This window comes from Heloderma suspectum, chromosome 17, assembly GCF_057233095.1.
Source record: "Heloderma suspectum isolate Gila_16-S chromosome 17, 16-S_ref, whole genome shotgun sequence".
NCBI classification, from domain to species: Eukaryota; Metazoa; Chordata; class Lepidosauria; order Squamata; family Helodermatidae; genus Heloderma; species Heloderma suspectum.
This window is the reverse complement of record NC_139474.1, coordinates 2,870,260-2,883,208: the sequence shown is the minus strand read 5'-3', so window position 1 is coordinate 2,883,208 and position 12,949 is coordinate 2,870,260. Positions and strand designations below refer to the sequence as shown.

Here is a 12,949-nt window from a genome sequence, read left to right as displayed (position 1 = left end):
ATTTTTTTTCTGTTTATTGCCTCTTCCTTTGGTCTCTCCCATTCCTACCTGTTCATGTCTCTTTCCCACTCCTCCCAGCCATTGTAAAAATTCAGATCAGGGGTGGGGGAGCCTGTGGCTATCGAGGTGTTGGACTGCAATGCCCATCGTCCTGGCCAGGGCTAATGGGAGCTGGAGTCCAACAAGTTCCCCACTCCTAATTTATGTTGTAAGCCCCTTGGGTCAAATACCTTTTCTTTTGCATCTGTTAATCTATACCGCTCTTTGTACATCGATCACTTTATATGAATCCCATTTTCTCCCAAGTACACACAGGACGAGCTCTGCCAGGTGCTATTTGTAGAGTACCCTGAAGACAAGCAAATCCTTATTTTCCTATAGAAACTAGTTGCAAAGGAGAGCAGTTGGGAGAGCATCACGTATGTCAACTTTATTAATCCCCCCCCACCCCATTTTTGTTACAATCCTTGCTCCGGGCATTGTAGGCTCATTGTGACCAAGCGGACGCTGCGTGCCAATTTGTGGGACAGAAACAAAGCCACCCACAACCTTTGGCTGCATACAGTGAAGTTTCCATTGCCCTGACCCAGCGTGCTGGTGTTCAAAGGGCCCCACCATGGTTCGTTCAGCACTTGTGTGTTTCAAACGGAACACGTCTGCATGGGGAGCAACCGAGGCTGCCCACATCGCCGCATAGAGCTGTGGAGTTAGAGCAGCTCCCCGTCTCTGCATCAGGCTCCTCCATGAGGAGGCAGCACTAAGTTTGGTCATAGGAAGTCCAGAGCGATGCAGAGTGGTGGTCTTGGTCCTATACAACAAGCAGCTTTCTGTTCGGTAGCAAGGCTTAAAACTGCTGCATTGCAAATGATTGAAGCCACTGCTCCTTCTCCGGAGAAGAAGGTGTCTGGAGCAGAAGTGCTCCGTAGGACTTGAAGAGAAGCTACTTCTATTGCTTAGAAGTACCAAGTCTGGGGGAGGAACCCTGTTCGAAACATACATCCTTGTTTGCCTGTTTTCTTGAGGGGTTGCAAATGGCTGTAGGGTGCCTCTGCTCCGCGTCTTTTTCTACAACCCCTGAACCTTGCGGGCAGAGTCAGAGGTTCACCCATCAAGAGCTGAAGATCAGATCTGGTACCCACAGGGTGTGAGTACTGGATTGTGGCTCCAGCAGGGGGAAGGTTGCGTTTTCTAGCTTTCCAAAAGGAAACGAAGATGATGGAAGTTCTCAGGAGACTGTCTTTGGGACCTCCACAGATTTGCAAGGAGTCGTAGGAGGAGTGTACCAGCTCCCCTTCCGGATTTCCTCCCGTTGGTGCTCACATCTAATGAGTGAAGAGTCCTTCTCAAAGCCCCCATATCTTACTGCTCCTCTTTCTCTTCTTCCCCAGGCTTTTTGTGTGTGAAAAATCCAAGCTAGGGCAAGATGGAAGAGGAGAGCAAGAGACAGTATACAGATTAATAGGAGAAAGTAATGCTTTACAGCCTCAGAGCACCCGATGCTTAAACATCCGTTCAGGTTCTGAAGTTTCAGAATCCAAGTTCAAGGGAAGTAAGGACTTGTTAAACGTTGTAGTGGCTAACTGATTAGCCGGCATGAACTTGATCTTTGTGCTGATCCGCACTTAAAGAAAAATCAAGTCGTCCAGAATTCCTAGGCCTGTACCATTTTAGACCGTGGGCGCGGGGCTGCGTGTTCCCTTGCGTCAAAATCCCACTTCTCACGGAGCTCAAGTGTGCCAGAGAGGTGGCCAAGTTAAAACCCTCTCATTGGCCTACTAGCTCCTTTGACACGGGGGAACACGTGATGCCTCTCCCCACCCATGCCTGTGTCTGAAATGTGACAGTCCCTGGAAATCTGCCCCTTGTGACTTTTCTGCAGGTGTCGCGCTTTAGGAACCGCCATCTAGAAGGGGAGAACCTCTTTCAGCCGGAGGGCCAGATTCAGTTTTGGAGACGCTCTCGGGCCCCTCATTCTAGTGGTGAACACAGGCAAAGGTAAATGCCAGCATATTGTAGCTTAAAGTTCTTACGTGCCAAGAACCTGGCTTTCATAGAGGCATTCCAGCCTTTTAGATTGGGGGAAAAATGTGCAAAAGCCAGGAACACCTCCCCCCGCCCAAACGATGGGGGGGAAGGGGAAGAGGCCGTGGCCATCTCAGGAACCCTGGAGGTCCATATTTGGCCTTTGTGCCTGAGGTTCCCCACCCCTGGCTAAGTGGCCGCTTGAGCTATTCAAGCCTGTCCCCGGCACAAGGCTCTTACCTTCCACAAAAAGATGATGATCAGAGCTAGCAGCAGGAGTCCCCCAATGATGCTGCCAATCAGGATCCAGAGCGAAACAGGGACCACTTTTGACTGGATGATCTCCAAGATGGTCTGCAACAGTAGTGAGAAGGGTGCCACTGAGAGGGGAAGAATCCCACCGCTGGCTCCAAAGGGGAACGAACTTTCAGAGGGTTCAAAGTGCTTCGCAAAGGTGAAACCATGCCATCCTTACAACACCCTTATACGGCAGGCCAGTATTAAACCAGACTTGGAGGGATTCATTTAAGGCCACCCCATGAGGGCTGTTTAACTGAGCAGGGTTTTAAAGCTGGGTTGACTACAATAGCCATCCCCAACCTGGTGCTCCCCCCATTCTGGCTGGGATTGATGGAAGTTGTAGTCCAATACATCTGGAGGCGGGTGGCTCCAATGCCAGTGAGGCAGTGAATCTCCTCTGGGTTTCGGTCAGAACCAGTCAAAACTCTAAAGGAGCTCTCCAAGGTGTGGAACCAGTTCTGACTGAAACCCGGAGCCGATTCAGCACCCCACTGACATTGGAGCCACCAGCCTCTGCTGGTCGGACCCTTTTCTCCCACAGCAGTCCACCCGTCCACTGAGATCGTCACCTGAGGCCTTTCGCCAGGCCTCCCACCCTCTGCAGTGGCAACTGGAGAGGGAGCCTTTTCAGTGGTTGCTCCTTGCCTTTGGAATGGTCTCCCCCATTTCTGCTGAAGGTATGGGATATGATTATGTCAATAACTCTCTCCAAAGTTCTTGTTTTCTAACCAAATTTCTAGCCCTCATTATTGTGAATATATACTTGAAAGTGTCTAGCCTGTCATGACTTGCAGTTATGCCTGCCAAACTGAACAGTCCCTTATGTAAGAGAACAAAAGGACACAAAGCAGATTTTGAAATCTGAATGAAGTAAATTTGCAGCTAGCAGCCTCTTTTCTGTGATGCTAACTTTGCTAGCCAGGGGGTGGACCATGAACCCACAGAATGCGGCATTTGGTGCAGAGCTCGGCCTCCTAAAGAGTTTAGCTTTCATTTAAAAATACAGGTTTCTAGCTCTTATGGTTGTAAAGATATATTTAGAAGTTCATGGGCAATAGATAGTGAAATTGCAGAAACCAGACAGGGTGACTTAAGGACTGAACCAGAAATGATGTTAAGCTTGTTTTTTCTTTACTAAGGGTCTGGAAGGGTCTGAAATCCATTTGGAGGGGAGAGGCTAGCAAAATTCATGCAATTAACATCACATCCAGTTTGGTGTGTCTAGGAGCAGGACTTCCATTCCATGCTGTTTATATCTCCTGGCCATCCCTCTGTCAAGCAAAACCAGAGCAAACAGCAGAAAATGCAAAATAGAGAAAGGTCGCACACATTTGTGGAACTTTGCATAACTTAGGGTGCAATCCTATGCGTGCTTAGACAGAAAAAAGTCCTACAGCTCCCAGCGTTCCCCAGTCCTACTGGGAGCTGTAGGACTTTTTTCTGTCTAAGCACGCATAGGATTGCACCCTTAGGTTGCAGAACAGAGCTTTATCTGGAGCAGGATTTCCTTTGTGAGACAGAGGAGACGGAGCCCCAAACACCAGGACGTGAAAAGACAGCCATTCCTGTCATGTTCGGGCCCTCTTACCTCCCACCGATGAGCGGCCTTTGGCAGGAGAAGGAGTCCGTCCTCTTCACGAGCGCTCAGCGCAAACCTGCTTATGACCTTCACTGTCTTGAAGTTGGCCTTTGTCCACGAAACGGAGAGAAAGGACAGAAGAAGAAGAAGAAGAAAAGATGGAAGGGACCTCAAAACTCCCAAGGCACGTTTCCGGACAGCAGAGGAGCACGGCAGGGCAGGCCTGCAAGGCTGGACAAGTTGTGAACAGCTAGGAAGTAAGTTCCTAGGGCCTCCTGCCCCAGTGTCAATCCCCAGCATCTCCAGGGAGGGCTGGAAAAACTGGCCACTGCTGCCAGCCAGTGTCGACAATACTGGGCTAGATGGACCAAGCTCAGACTCTGATCTTTTCCCACCTATAACAACTTTTTCTTCCGCTGGATTACGTTGCCCGTTGCCACCGGTTGCTCCCCTCTCTTGTCTTGGTGTCATCTTTGCACATCCTCCTTGCTGCTCTTTTTGCCTGGAACTCTCCCAGAATTCCTATGGGAAACCTCTTTCCTCTTCCACCCTCATTTCAACTCTCTCTCAAATCCCACAGCTTCTGCAAAGCCTTTGGCTTAATACCCAAGTCCTTAATCCCAAATGACTGAGCAAGTAGAGAGAAAGGGGGATGCAAGGGATGGATATGACCAAATGTGGTCACACACACACACGAACCCCAAAATCAACTTAGCAGATGCACAGCTGTCATCTTCTAGTTGGGGGGGGGGGACGCTTGGACCCAGTCTTGGTGCTACTTTTCCTGGAATAAACCAAGAAGGAATCCTGTTCTGGCCACTTTCAGACACAGTGTTCTCTTTAATCGCTCACTAAGATTTTATATTCTGAAAAAAGTCACCTTGCGAATGAACTGATATCAGCTTAAAGACCAGAAGGGCCAGATGCATGCAAAGCAACTGACAGTGAGCAGGCTGCATTTGAGAAATTCATTAGAGTTGTGCAAAATTACAACTGGAAGAATGTAAGTTTAAGTTAAATTGAATGAAATGTTAATTATTGTGAAATGTTTTCCCCGCCCGTGCAGCCTGACTCCACCATCACCAAGGGCAATGGATCTCAGCTAGAGATATAAAATATCTGGAAATTTTGAAGCTATGGGGAAAAAAATCCTTGGTGTTTCATGGAAAAACAGAAATCTGAGGGGGAAATGGAAAAATATGCAGTACTTAGTTTTCTAGTGCTCTTTATAGATCTAAAGTCACATTGTTATTTAGGGCACAATCCTATCGACTGCACCCTCGATGACTGGAAGCCTCTGAACTCAAGAGGCTTCCAACCATCCAATATGGGGCAGGAGGGGGAGCGGAGGAGACCTGTGCCTCTGTCCTCCAGCCCTACACTTTTCACTAGACGAGCGTCTGTCGACAGTGCTTCAGAGGGGAAGGGAGAGCTCAAACCCTGGCTTCTCCTCCCCTCTCCGGCCAGTGAAGCGCCCCCTTTTCCTGCTCTCTGGGGTCACTTTCCTGACCTCAGAGGCCAGCTGGAGCGGTTCTTTCCGGGCTGGATGCAAGGGCGTGGGGGAGCCAAATATCGAACTCCCCTTTCTGAGGTTGAAGCACTGTCTCCAGCCTCGGAGGGGGGAATCCCCAGTATCCTATGGCCCCTCAGAAACTGTCTAGGGGCCATAGGCTCCCTCCAGAACATAAAATGTATTCAGTGTAATTTGTTTGCTCAAAAATCGTCATAAAAAGTAAAAAGTATTTAAAAGTAAACTCGGCAAATTTGTAATTATTGTCTGAATATACAATACTTCTAAATTTAATGTACTGAATATGATAGTTTTATGAGAAAACCAATACATTTTAGCTTCCTATTTTATGTCTGAGCAGAGGGAACTGCAGCAAGTAGTCCCTGAAACATCTGAATCATCCTAAATGCCAGAGGAAGCAGGAAGAGCTAGAGGCAGAGGAAGGACAGGTATATAGTATTTGTTCCTGTTTGCAAGGAATTGGTTGGGTGGAGTTTAGGGAAATCTGGTCTGAAGGAAAAGCTATTGAGAGCTTATTTAGCTGGGGAAAGCTCTCTTACCTAGGAATGGTAACCAAGCATATTTAGTTTAAGAACCTTTAAGCAATCTCAACCTATTATTTAAAGATGACATTTTATTCCCTTTTGCAAATCCCTTACAAAACGTCTTCATTTTTGTTTTACAAAACATCTTCATTTTCCTTCCCGACCATCTGCTCCCATCGGTAGCACATGCCCTGGTCTCCTCTCGTTTAGACTACTGTAATGCGCTCTACGTGGGGTTACCCTTGAAGACGGTTCGGAAGCTGCCGCTGGTACAGAACACGGCGGCTCGCCTGATTAAAGGCAGCCGCCGGCGAGATCACATCACTCCAGTGCTGAAGGAGTTGCACTGGTTACCAGTTGTTTTCCGGGCCAAATTCAAGGTGTTGGTTTTGACCTTTAAAACCCTATATGGTTCTGGCCCAGCCTATCTTAAGGAGCGCCTCCAGCAGCACCAGACAGGCCGCTTAACAAGATCAGCCTCGGATGGCCTTCTCTCTGTCCCATCAGCCAGGACAGCTAGACTGGTGGGGACGAGGGAGAGGGCCTTTTCTGTGGTGGCCCCCACTCTGTGGAACTCCCTCCCTAGGGAACTCCGTCATGCCCCCTCTTTAATGAGCTTCCGTCGTGCATTAAAAACGTGGTTGTTCAGGCAGGCATTTGGGGTGGGTTAGGGTATTTAAAAAAAAAATTATGGTAGAATTTTATTGTTTTAAATTGTTTTATGGTATGTTGTACATCGCCCAGAGTGGCTGGGTGACCAGCCAGATGGGCGATCAATAAATTTAATAATAAATAAATAAATAAATCTTCATTTTTGTTCATTTCAAAAGTTTGCCTCTAGTGGTCACATCAATCCCATGCCTATGCTACAGGAAACAGGCTACCCAGTTTCTTTTAGATACAGAGGGCTTATTTTGGTGGCAGCAGTTAAAGATTTTATAGTTGAGGCAGCATTTCCTAATGGTGGGTTCTAACTGGGAACTTCATTTAAAACTGTGGCCGTGAGTTCCATAGGCCCAAGACTCAAAGCTGTTTTTAAAAAAGAAACACAGGTGGGATAACCCATATATTATTCCGTCACATGTCGTGGCAGCACTGGGATAATCTACAGTCTTTCTCTCACCTGTGAGTTTTAGACCTACATTCATTGACTGTGACAACATCTCACCAGACAAGCCGAGAAACACAAGACTCCATAGAACAAAACTTAAACTGTCAAGAATGCATGTGTTTTCTTCATGTATGGTGACTCTAGTCACATGTTGGGAAACAGAGCATGACTTGGAGCATCTCTAAATGTCTGTCAGTAGAAAATACATTAGATCAATACTTTTAATAAGGAAGGGAAGAAATAACTATGCTGGGAATCTCACAGAGAAGTTTTTTTTTAACAAAAAATTACCTCCGTGGTTTAAAGATTTCCAGAAATTTACATCTTTGCTCTTACATCAAACTCCTTCTATTCCATGGCTTTTAGAAATCATTTTGGGGGAGTAAAGGCCCGGAAGCAATATCTGAACACCTTGTCTTAAACGTTTTATTCATACTTCTAAAAGAAAATATAATCCAACATTGTTCAGTATAAAACATTTAATAATGCAAACTTTTTCCAATTTGGGGGTGGGGACCCAAAGAGGTCTTGTGGGGGGAATGGAAAACTCATCTTTTCCCTGGCCTTCAGCCCCCTAAACTCAGCCCCCACTCCTTGCATCATTCAATCTGCCCCTCCCCTCAATAGGAAGGGGTGTAGCTCAGTGGTAAAGCCCCTGCTTTGTATGCAGAAGTTGCAGGTTCGACCCCTGGCATCTCCAGGTAGGGCAGAAAAAATTCCTGCCGGAAACCCTGGAGAGCCACTGCTGCCAGTCAGTGTTGACAATACTGGGCTAGATGGACCCAGGGTCTGACTCAGTATAAGGCAGCTTCCCATGTCCCTAATTCCTCGCCTTGTCTTTTATTGACAGCGACCAAGATGGTCACACTCTGTTTTGAGGGATAAACATCTCCGCTGCAATGATGGACACAGCAAGAGGAAGGGAAGCAGCAGCCTTTCCCACGCCAAGGGAGACGGGGCAGTGACCGCACTCACCCTCCTGAAGAACTCGTTGCGAACCGCTCGCAGCAGGTGGATGGAGACTTCTGAGCTCCTCTCAAGGTGTGACAGTTCGCACTTCACCACTTGGCACCCGGCATTGGTGCAGTTCTACCAGGGAAGACAGAAGTTGGTTCTTGCCCACGTGCCGGTAAAACTGGCTGCCCATTCCACCCAAGACCAAGCCAAGGTGTGGTCGGAGTTCTAGGTCTGTATGTCTCCCAACCTGGCTACTTCTTTTCTGTAAGTCTCTCCCCGATCCTGCCCCAGGCGACTTCCACTTTCACCCCGCTGGGTTCTAAGACAGCAAGCATTGCTCCCTCCACTTTTAAGCCTATGATCACAGCCGTAACCCCTGTTCCACTCCTTCCCAGAAAGGGTCAGAGAAAGGGCTTCTTCTGCTCTAGGGATGTAGCGTGGAATTGACATGCTTCGCTTGTTCCCTTTTCACAGTGCTACAATCCAGTCACCTGCCATCCTATGTTGTCCATGTGGTTCTTCCATCTTTTCTCAGACCACAGAAAGGCTTTCTTCACACTGAGCTTTTATCCTGCAATCGAGATTGCTCCTTCACGGAAGTTTGCAGGCTCTTTACATGACACTGTGACCTTCCAGGGCGTCTCCTGCACTAAATGCCCTTTGTTCCGTTTTTAAATAGATTGCAGATAATGAGCTATCAAATTACCCTGTTGTGTTCCGCTTGAGTTCCCTCCGTGAAAAAAGGAAAAGCAGCATGAAGAGGAGTGAGATCAATGAAAGAGAATGGAAGACTCGCATATGGGGAGAAGGAGGGGGAAGGGGGTGGGGGGAAAGGAAGCACGTGACAAAGGGAGTCGTTGTGATCCTCCATTTAAAACGGAGGCAGAAACCCCCATTTTAAATGCAGGATTTTAGGCTGGTGTAGAGATGCCTCAGGTCTGACTTTTGTTTTTTAGATGAATGGAAGAGTAGCAAACTCTCTGTATATGGACTTTGCTCAACTCCTTTGTCTGTTTAAAGGGGTGGGGTTTAGGTGAGCACAGACAAGCACACCTATCACCATTTAGTACACCTTCATTATTACCTGTGCCATTGTATCATCCGCATTGTTTGTTTGTTTGTTTGTTTGTTTTTATATATTGCTCTTTTGATTAGTGCTGAGGTTTTTTTCCAGCTCGGTTTTAAAAGATTTTTAAAAAATATTTATGCAGTAGCACTTAAAAGAAGGCAATAAAATGCAAAGTAAAAACAGTTATTGAAAAATTCATTCCTGCTGCTATTGATTTTGATCAGGGTGGGTGGGAGGGGATATATTTCATCCCTGTTGCCCCAAGGGTGATGGACATTTGCCCCTCACCAGTGATTTTTTGCAGGTACAGTCTTTCTTTCTTCCCCCCAAAATAAAATGGAGATAGTGAACAGGAAGAGAGATTATTTTACTAATGGCTGCTCTGGTGAACTGACCCGTTCCCACCCACATGGCTATTGCGGATGGAACACAGGAGTATTGTAGACACCAAGAAAGCGCAGCCGCCCACCTGGGTTTTTGAGATTTACACTGAAACACTGCTAGTAATTTACAGCAGGAAATCAGTGATTGTGCAGGAGTTCAAGGAGCAACCTATCTGGAGGCATCCTCTGTGGTCTGAGAGAAGACGGAACAGCCATGGGGAAAAAACACAGGACAAGACTGATTTGCGGACAGTGTCACTGGGCTGCCCTGCAAAAACTGAGTGAACCGAGTTTTTGCAACAAGGTGTGGCAGTTCCCCACCCCCTAGGCATTTTACCGTGGAATTGCCACATTTTTTTCATTCAGTTTTTGCAGGGAAGCCCGATGATGCTGTCGTACAGGACAGCAACACTGGGTGTCCTCTCCCTGGACCCCTCCATGGCTCTTCCATTTCTACTTAGATCACAGAAAATCTGTCTCCTTCTTTTAAAGAATGAGCGCTCGCTGCAGGTGTGAATGATTCTTAGCATTCCTCCTCTTCTGCCTTCTCCAAGAGGCATGGTTTTGACAAAGGCAGGTGAACCTATCATCACTCAGCACACCTTCACTGTTACTTTTCCGGTTGGCACCATCTAATCCCCACCATCTAATCCCCTAATAAAAGGTTATTTAATCTTTTAAATAGTTCTTTTCATATGTGGTAAAACGCTCGCAGTGGGAAAACTGCCAGACCTGAAGCGCCCTGAGCCACAGGGCAGGGGGAGCGGAGAAGAAGAAGAGGTGGGGTGGGGTGGGGTGGGGTGGGGAGCCCCCTGCTTGCCTCACCAATTTCTCTGTGTGGCCAAGATCTTCTGGGTGAACAGGGATCACGCCATCAGCTGTCTCTTGCGTTGTCTCTGTCAGATTTTGCAAGCTGCAGGTCACCTTGGAATTGGAAAAATAAGGCTCCAGTATCTGACCCGGGACATCAGCAGACACGAGGGCCTGCAAAAGTTTCCACTTTGTAGAGGAGCTGATTTCTTTCTGTCCCCATATTCCTATCTGAGAGCCAGTGTGGTGTAGTGGCAAGAGTGTTGGACTGGGAGCTGGAAGATCTGGGTTCTAGTCCCCACTCGTCCATGGAAGCTCACTGGGTGACTTTGGGCCAGTCACACATTCTCAGCCCAACCACCTCACAGGGTTGTTGTTGTGAGGATAAAATGGAGAGGAGGATGATAATGTAAGCCGCCTTGGGTTCCTTGCAAGAGGAAAAAAGGCGGGGTATAAATGCAATAAATAAATAAATAAATAAATAAATAATATCTGGCCTCTTGGTTTTATGTGCCTGCTCTATGCCTTTCATTCTTAAGACTTGCTCAACCACTGGCCATGCTGGCCGAGGATGAAGGGAGTTGTAGTCCAAGACTTGGAGGGTGCCAGGTTCGGGCAGGGTGTCCTAACCAATGCTCATCCGCCAGCTGCACAGGAAGAAACATACTGCTGAACCTAAGCTGCTAGAGGGAGTGCTTGGAGGCATTTGCAAGCTGAGATAAACTTTGCTAAATCTGAGCTTCTTAGAGAGCTCCGCTCTAAGGACGTGCGTAAGAGGACCTTGGAAGACCTGAGCGCTCTTTGCCCACAAGCTCATCAGGACTAGATCGGAGTTTTGAAATGGAGCAGATCGAATTGGGGTCAAGCAACCGGTGCCCCTGGACTCAATCTGTCCCCATGAGGTATGCTGCCCATTTCACTGGCTTGCGCCGGATACGTTTCTGGTGGGTTGAGCTCAGTGGTAATTAGTATGTGTGTGCGGGCGGGGGGTCCCATTTGGAATTTCAGAGAGCATGTGCAGTGTAATGTTTAGAATGCTGAACCTGGGACTTCCCAGTCCAAGTGACTGGACCACTCACTGACTCTCAACCTAACTTACCCTGAAAGGCAGGAACACGCTCGTTTCGCACAGAACGCATGGGCAGAATAGAGCCTGCACATTTTGCCTTGCATCTCAGACTTTCATTTTTTAAATGAAAGACCGGAATCTGGGAACTACGGCTCATCCTAGGGGCGGGGGGGGGGGGGCATGGTCAAAACAGGTGTGGATGAAGGCTGAGCCACTCACATTGTCTGTAATGATGCGTGTGACTGTGAGAAATTCACTGTTCTGATAGGCTGTGGCAGGAAGATCCATGAGGAGAGAGAGATTCCCCACGGTGAAGCAGCCGAGGTTTTGCACCTAAAAGAACAAGGGCCTGTGTCAATAAATGGAGCAGAAACCTGGAAAGGACAAATGAAAAATCACACCAAAGCACCATTTGGTGGAAATCTGATTTTGCGGGAGATATACACTAAAATCTTCAAGCCTGTAAGAATAATTTGCCTTGTTCATGTATTTGCAGCATTGTTGTGCCGCCCTTCAGCCAAAACGGCTCCCAGAGAGCTTCAATAAAAACGAGACAATCCAGCTACAGGTTTACAGTCTAAAAAGCCATGGTACAAAAGGAAAAAGGGATGAAGAGGAAAGACAAACACAGGCAACAATTCTCCAAGTTAATGAGCCAAGTTAAATAGTGGTTCTTATAAGGACCTGCTGGAAACAGTTCAGGGAGAGGAGGAGTCAGATGGAGCGGGTCTTTCAGCAGAGCTGATGGAATGGCCCTGCGTCAGCCTGGAGATCAGCTGCTGCCTGGTAAAAATCGATGCGAAGATATTCACAGTAATAAGAGGCCCATTGTGTTGAAGACTCTCTCCGCCTGTTATGCAACTGTTAAAGCAGAAGGCCAAAACAGGACGAGGGAGAGAACGATGGGTGTAAAAAAAAAAAGCTGACTGCCCCACTTCGAGTAATAAGCATAACGACAACCTATCAAATATTAGAATTTTCCCTTTCTTTCTTCCTTTTAGTATAAACCACTTGAGCTTGTGGGAGAGCGCTCTAAAGACGTTCAAATGAATAAATAAATATTGCAAAGGGATAAGATGGAATACTGTCATTATGCATAACTTTCTTAGATGAATTCTTCTAGTGCAGGAGCAGCCAGCTTGTGACCCTCCAGATGTTTGGCCTACAACTCCCATCAGCCAGAATAGCCAATGGTGAGGGATGGTGGGAGTTGTGGGCCAAAACATCTGGAAGCCCACAAGTTCTCAACCCCTGTTCTGCCCTTTGCTGTAACAGTTGTATCACTCCAATTATTGGGCGTAGGGTCTAAATCTCTGCATGTTTAGGCGGAAAAATTCCTACAGCTCCCAGCATTCCCCAGCCAGTATGGCTGCCTGGGGAATGCTGTGAGTTGTAGGCCTTTTTCTGTCTAAACAGGCATAGGAATGTGCCCTTAGTATTCTCAATGACACAGTAATCCTGTATCTATATCAGACTGTAGGAGGGAGCTTACGTGATGGAATTCTCCTCCCTATAAAAAATAAATCAATCCCTCCAAATAGAAGGTTAGCATGTCAGGGTGCCAGCCTAGGTTTTCAGAAAAAGTTAGTTTTCT

The 12,949-nt window shown here is 47.2% G+C and overlaps 1 protein-coding gene across 1 annotated transcript in view; it reads right to left on the bottom strand.

Moving 5' to 3' along the window:
- Positions 1-406: 406 nt before the first annotated feature.
- ITGA10 (integrin subunit alpha 10) overlaps positions 407-12,949 on the bottom strand; it is a 79,125-nt gene continuing 66,582 nt past the window's right edge. The window contains exons 25-30 of the mRNA XM_084824659.1: positions 11,575-11,688; positions 10,302-10,400; positions 8,043-8,156; positions 3,911-4,009; positions 2,263-2,376; positions 407-1,413 (exon numbers count right to left, since the gene is read on the bottom strand). Of these exons, the coding sequence (XP_084680785.1) occupies positions 1,360-1,413; positions 2,263-2,376; positions 3,911-4,009; positions 8,043-8,156; positions 10,302-10,400; positions 11,575-11,688 (594 nt within the window). The 3' untranslated portion in view covers positions 407-1,359. The remainder of the gene's footprint in view (positions 1,414-2,262; positions 2,377-3,910; positions 4,010-8,042; positions 8,157-10,301; positions 10,401-11,574; positions 11,689-12,949) is intronic.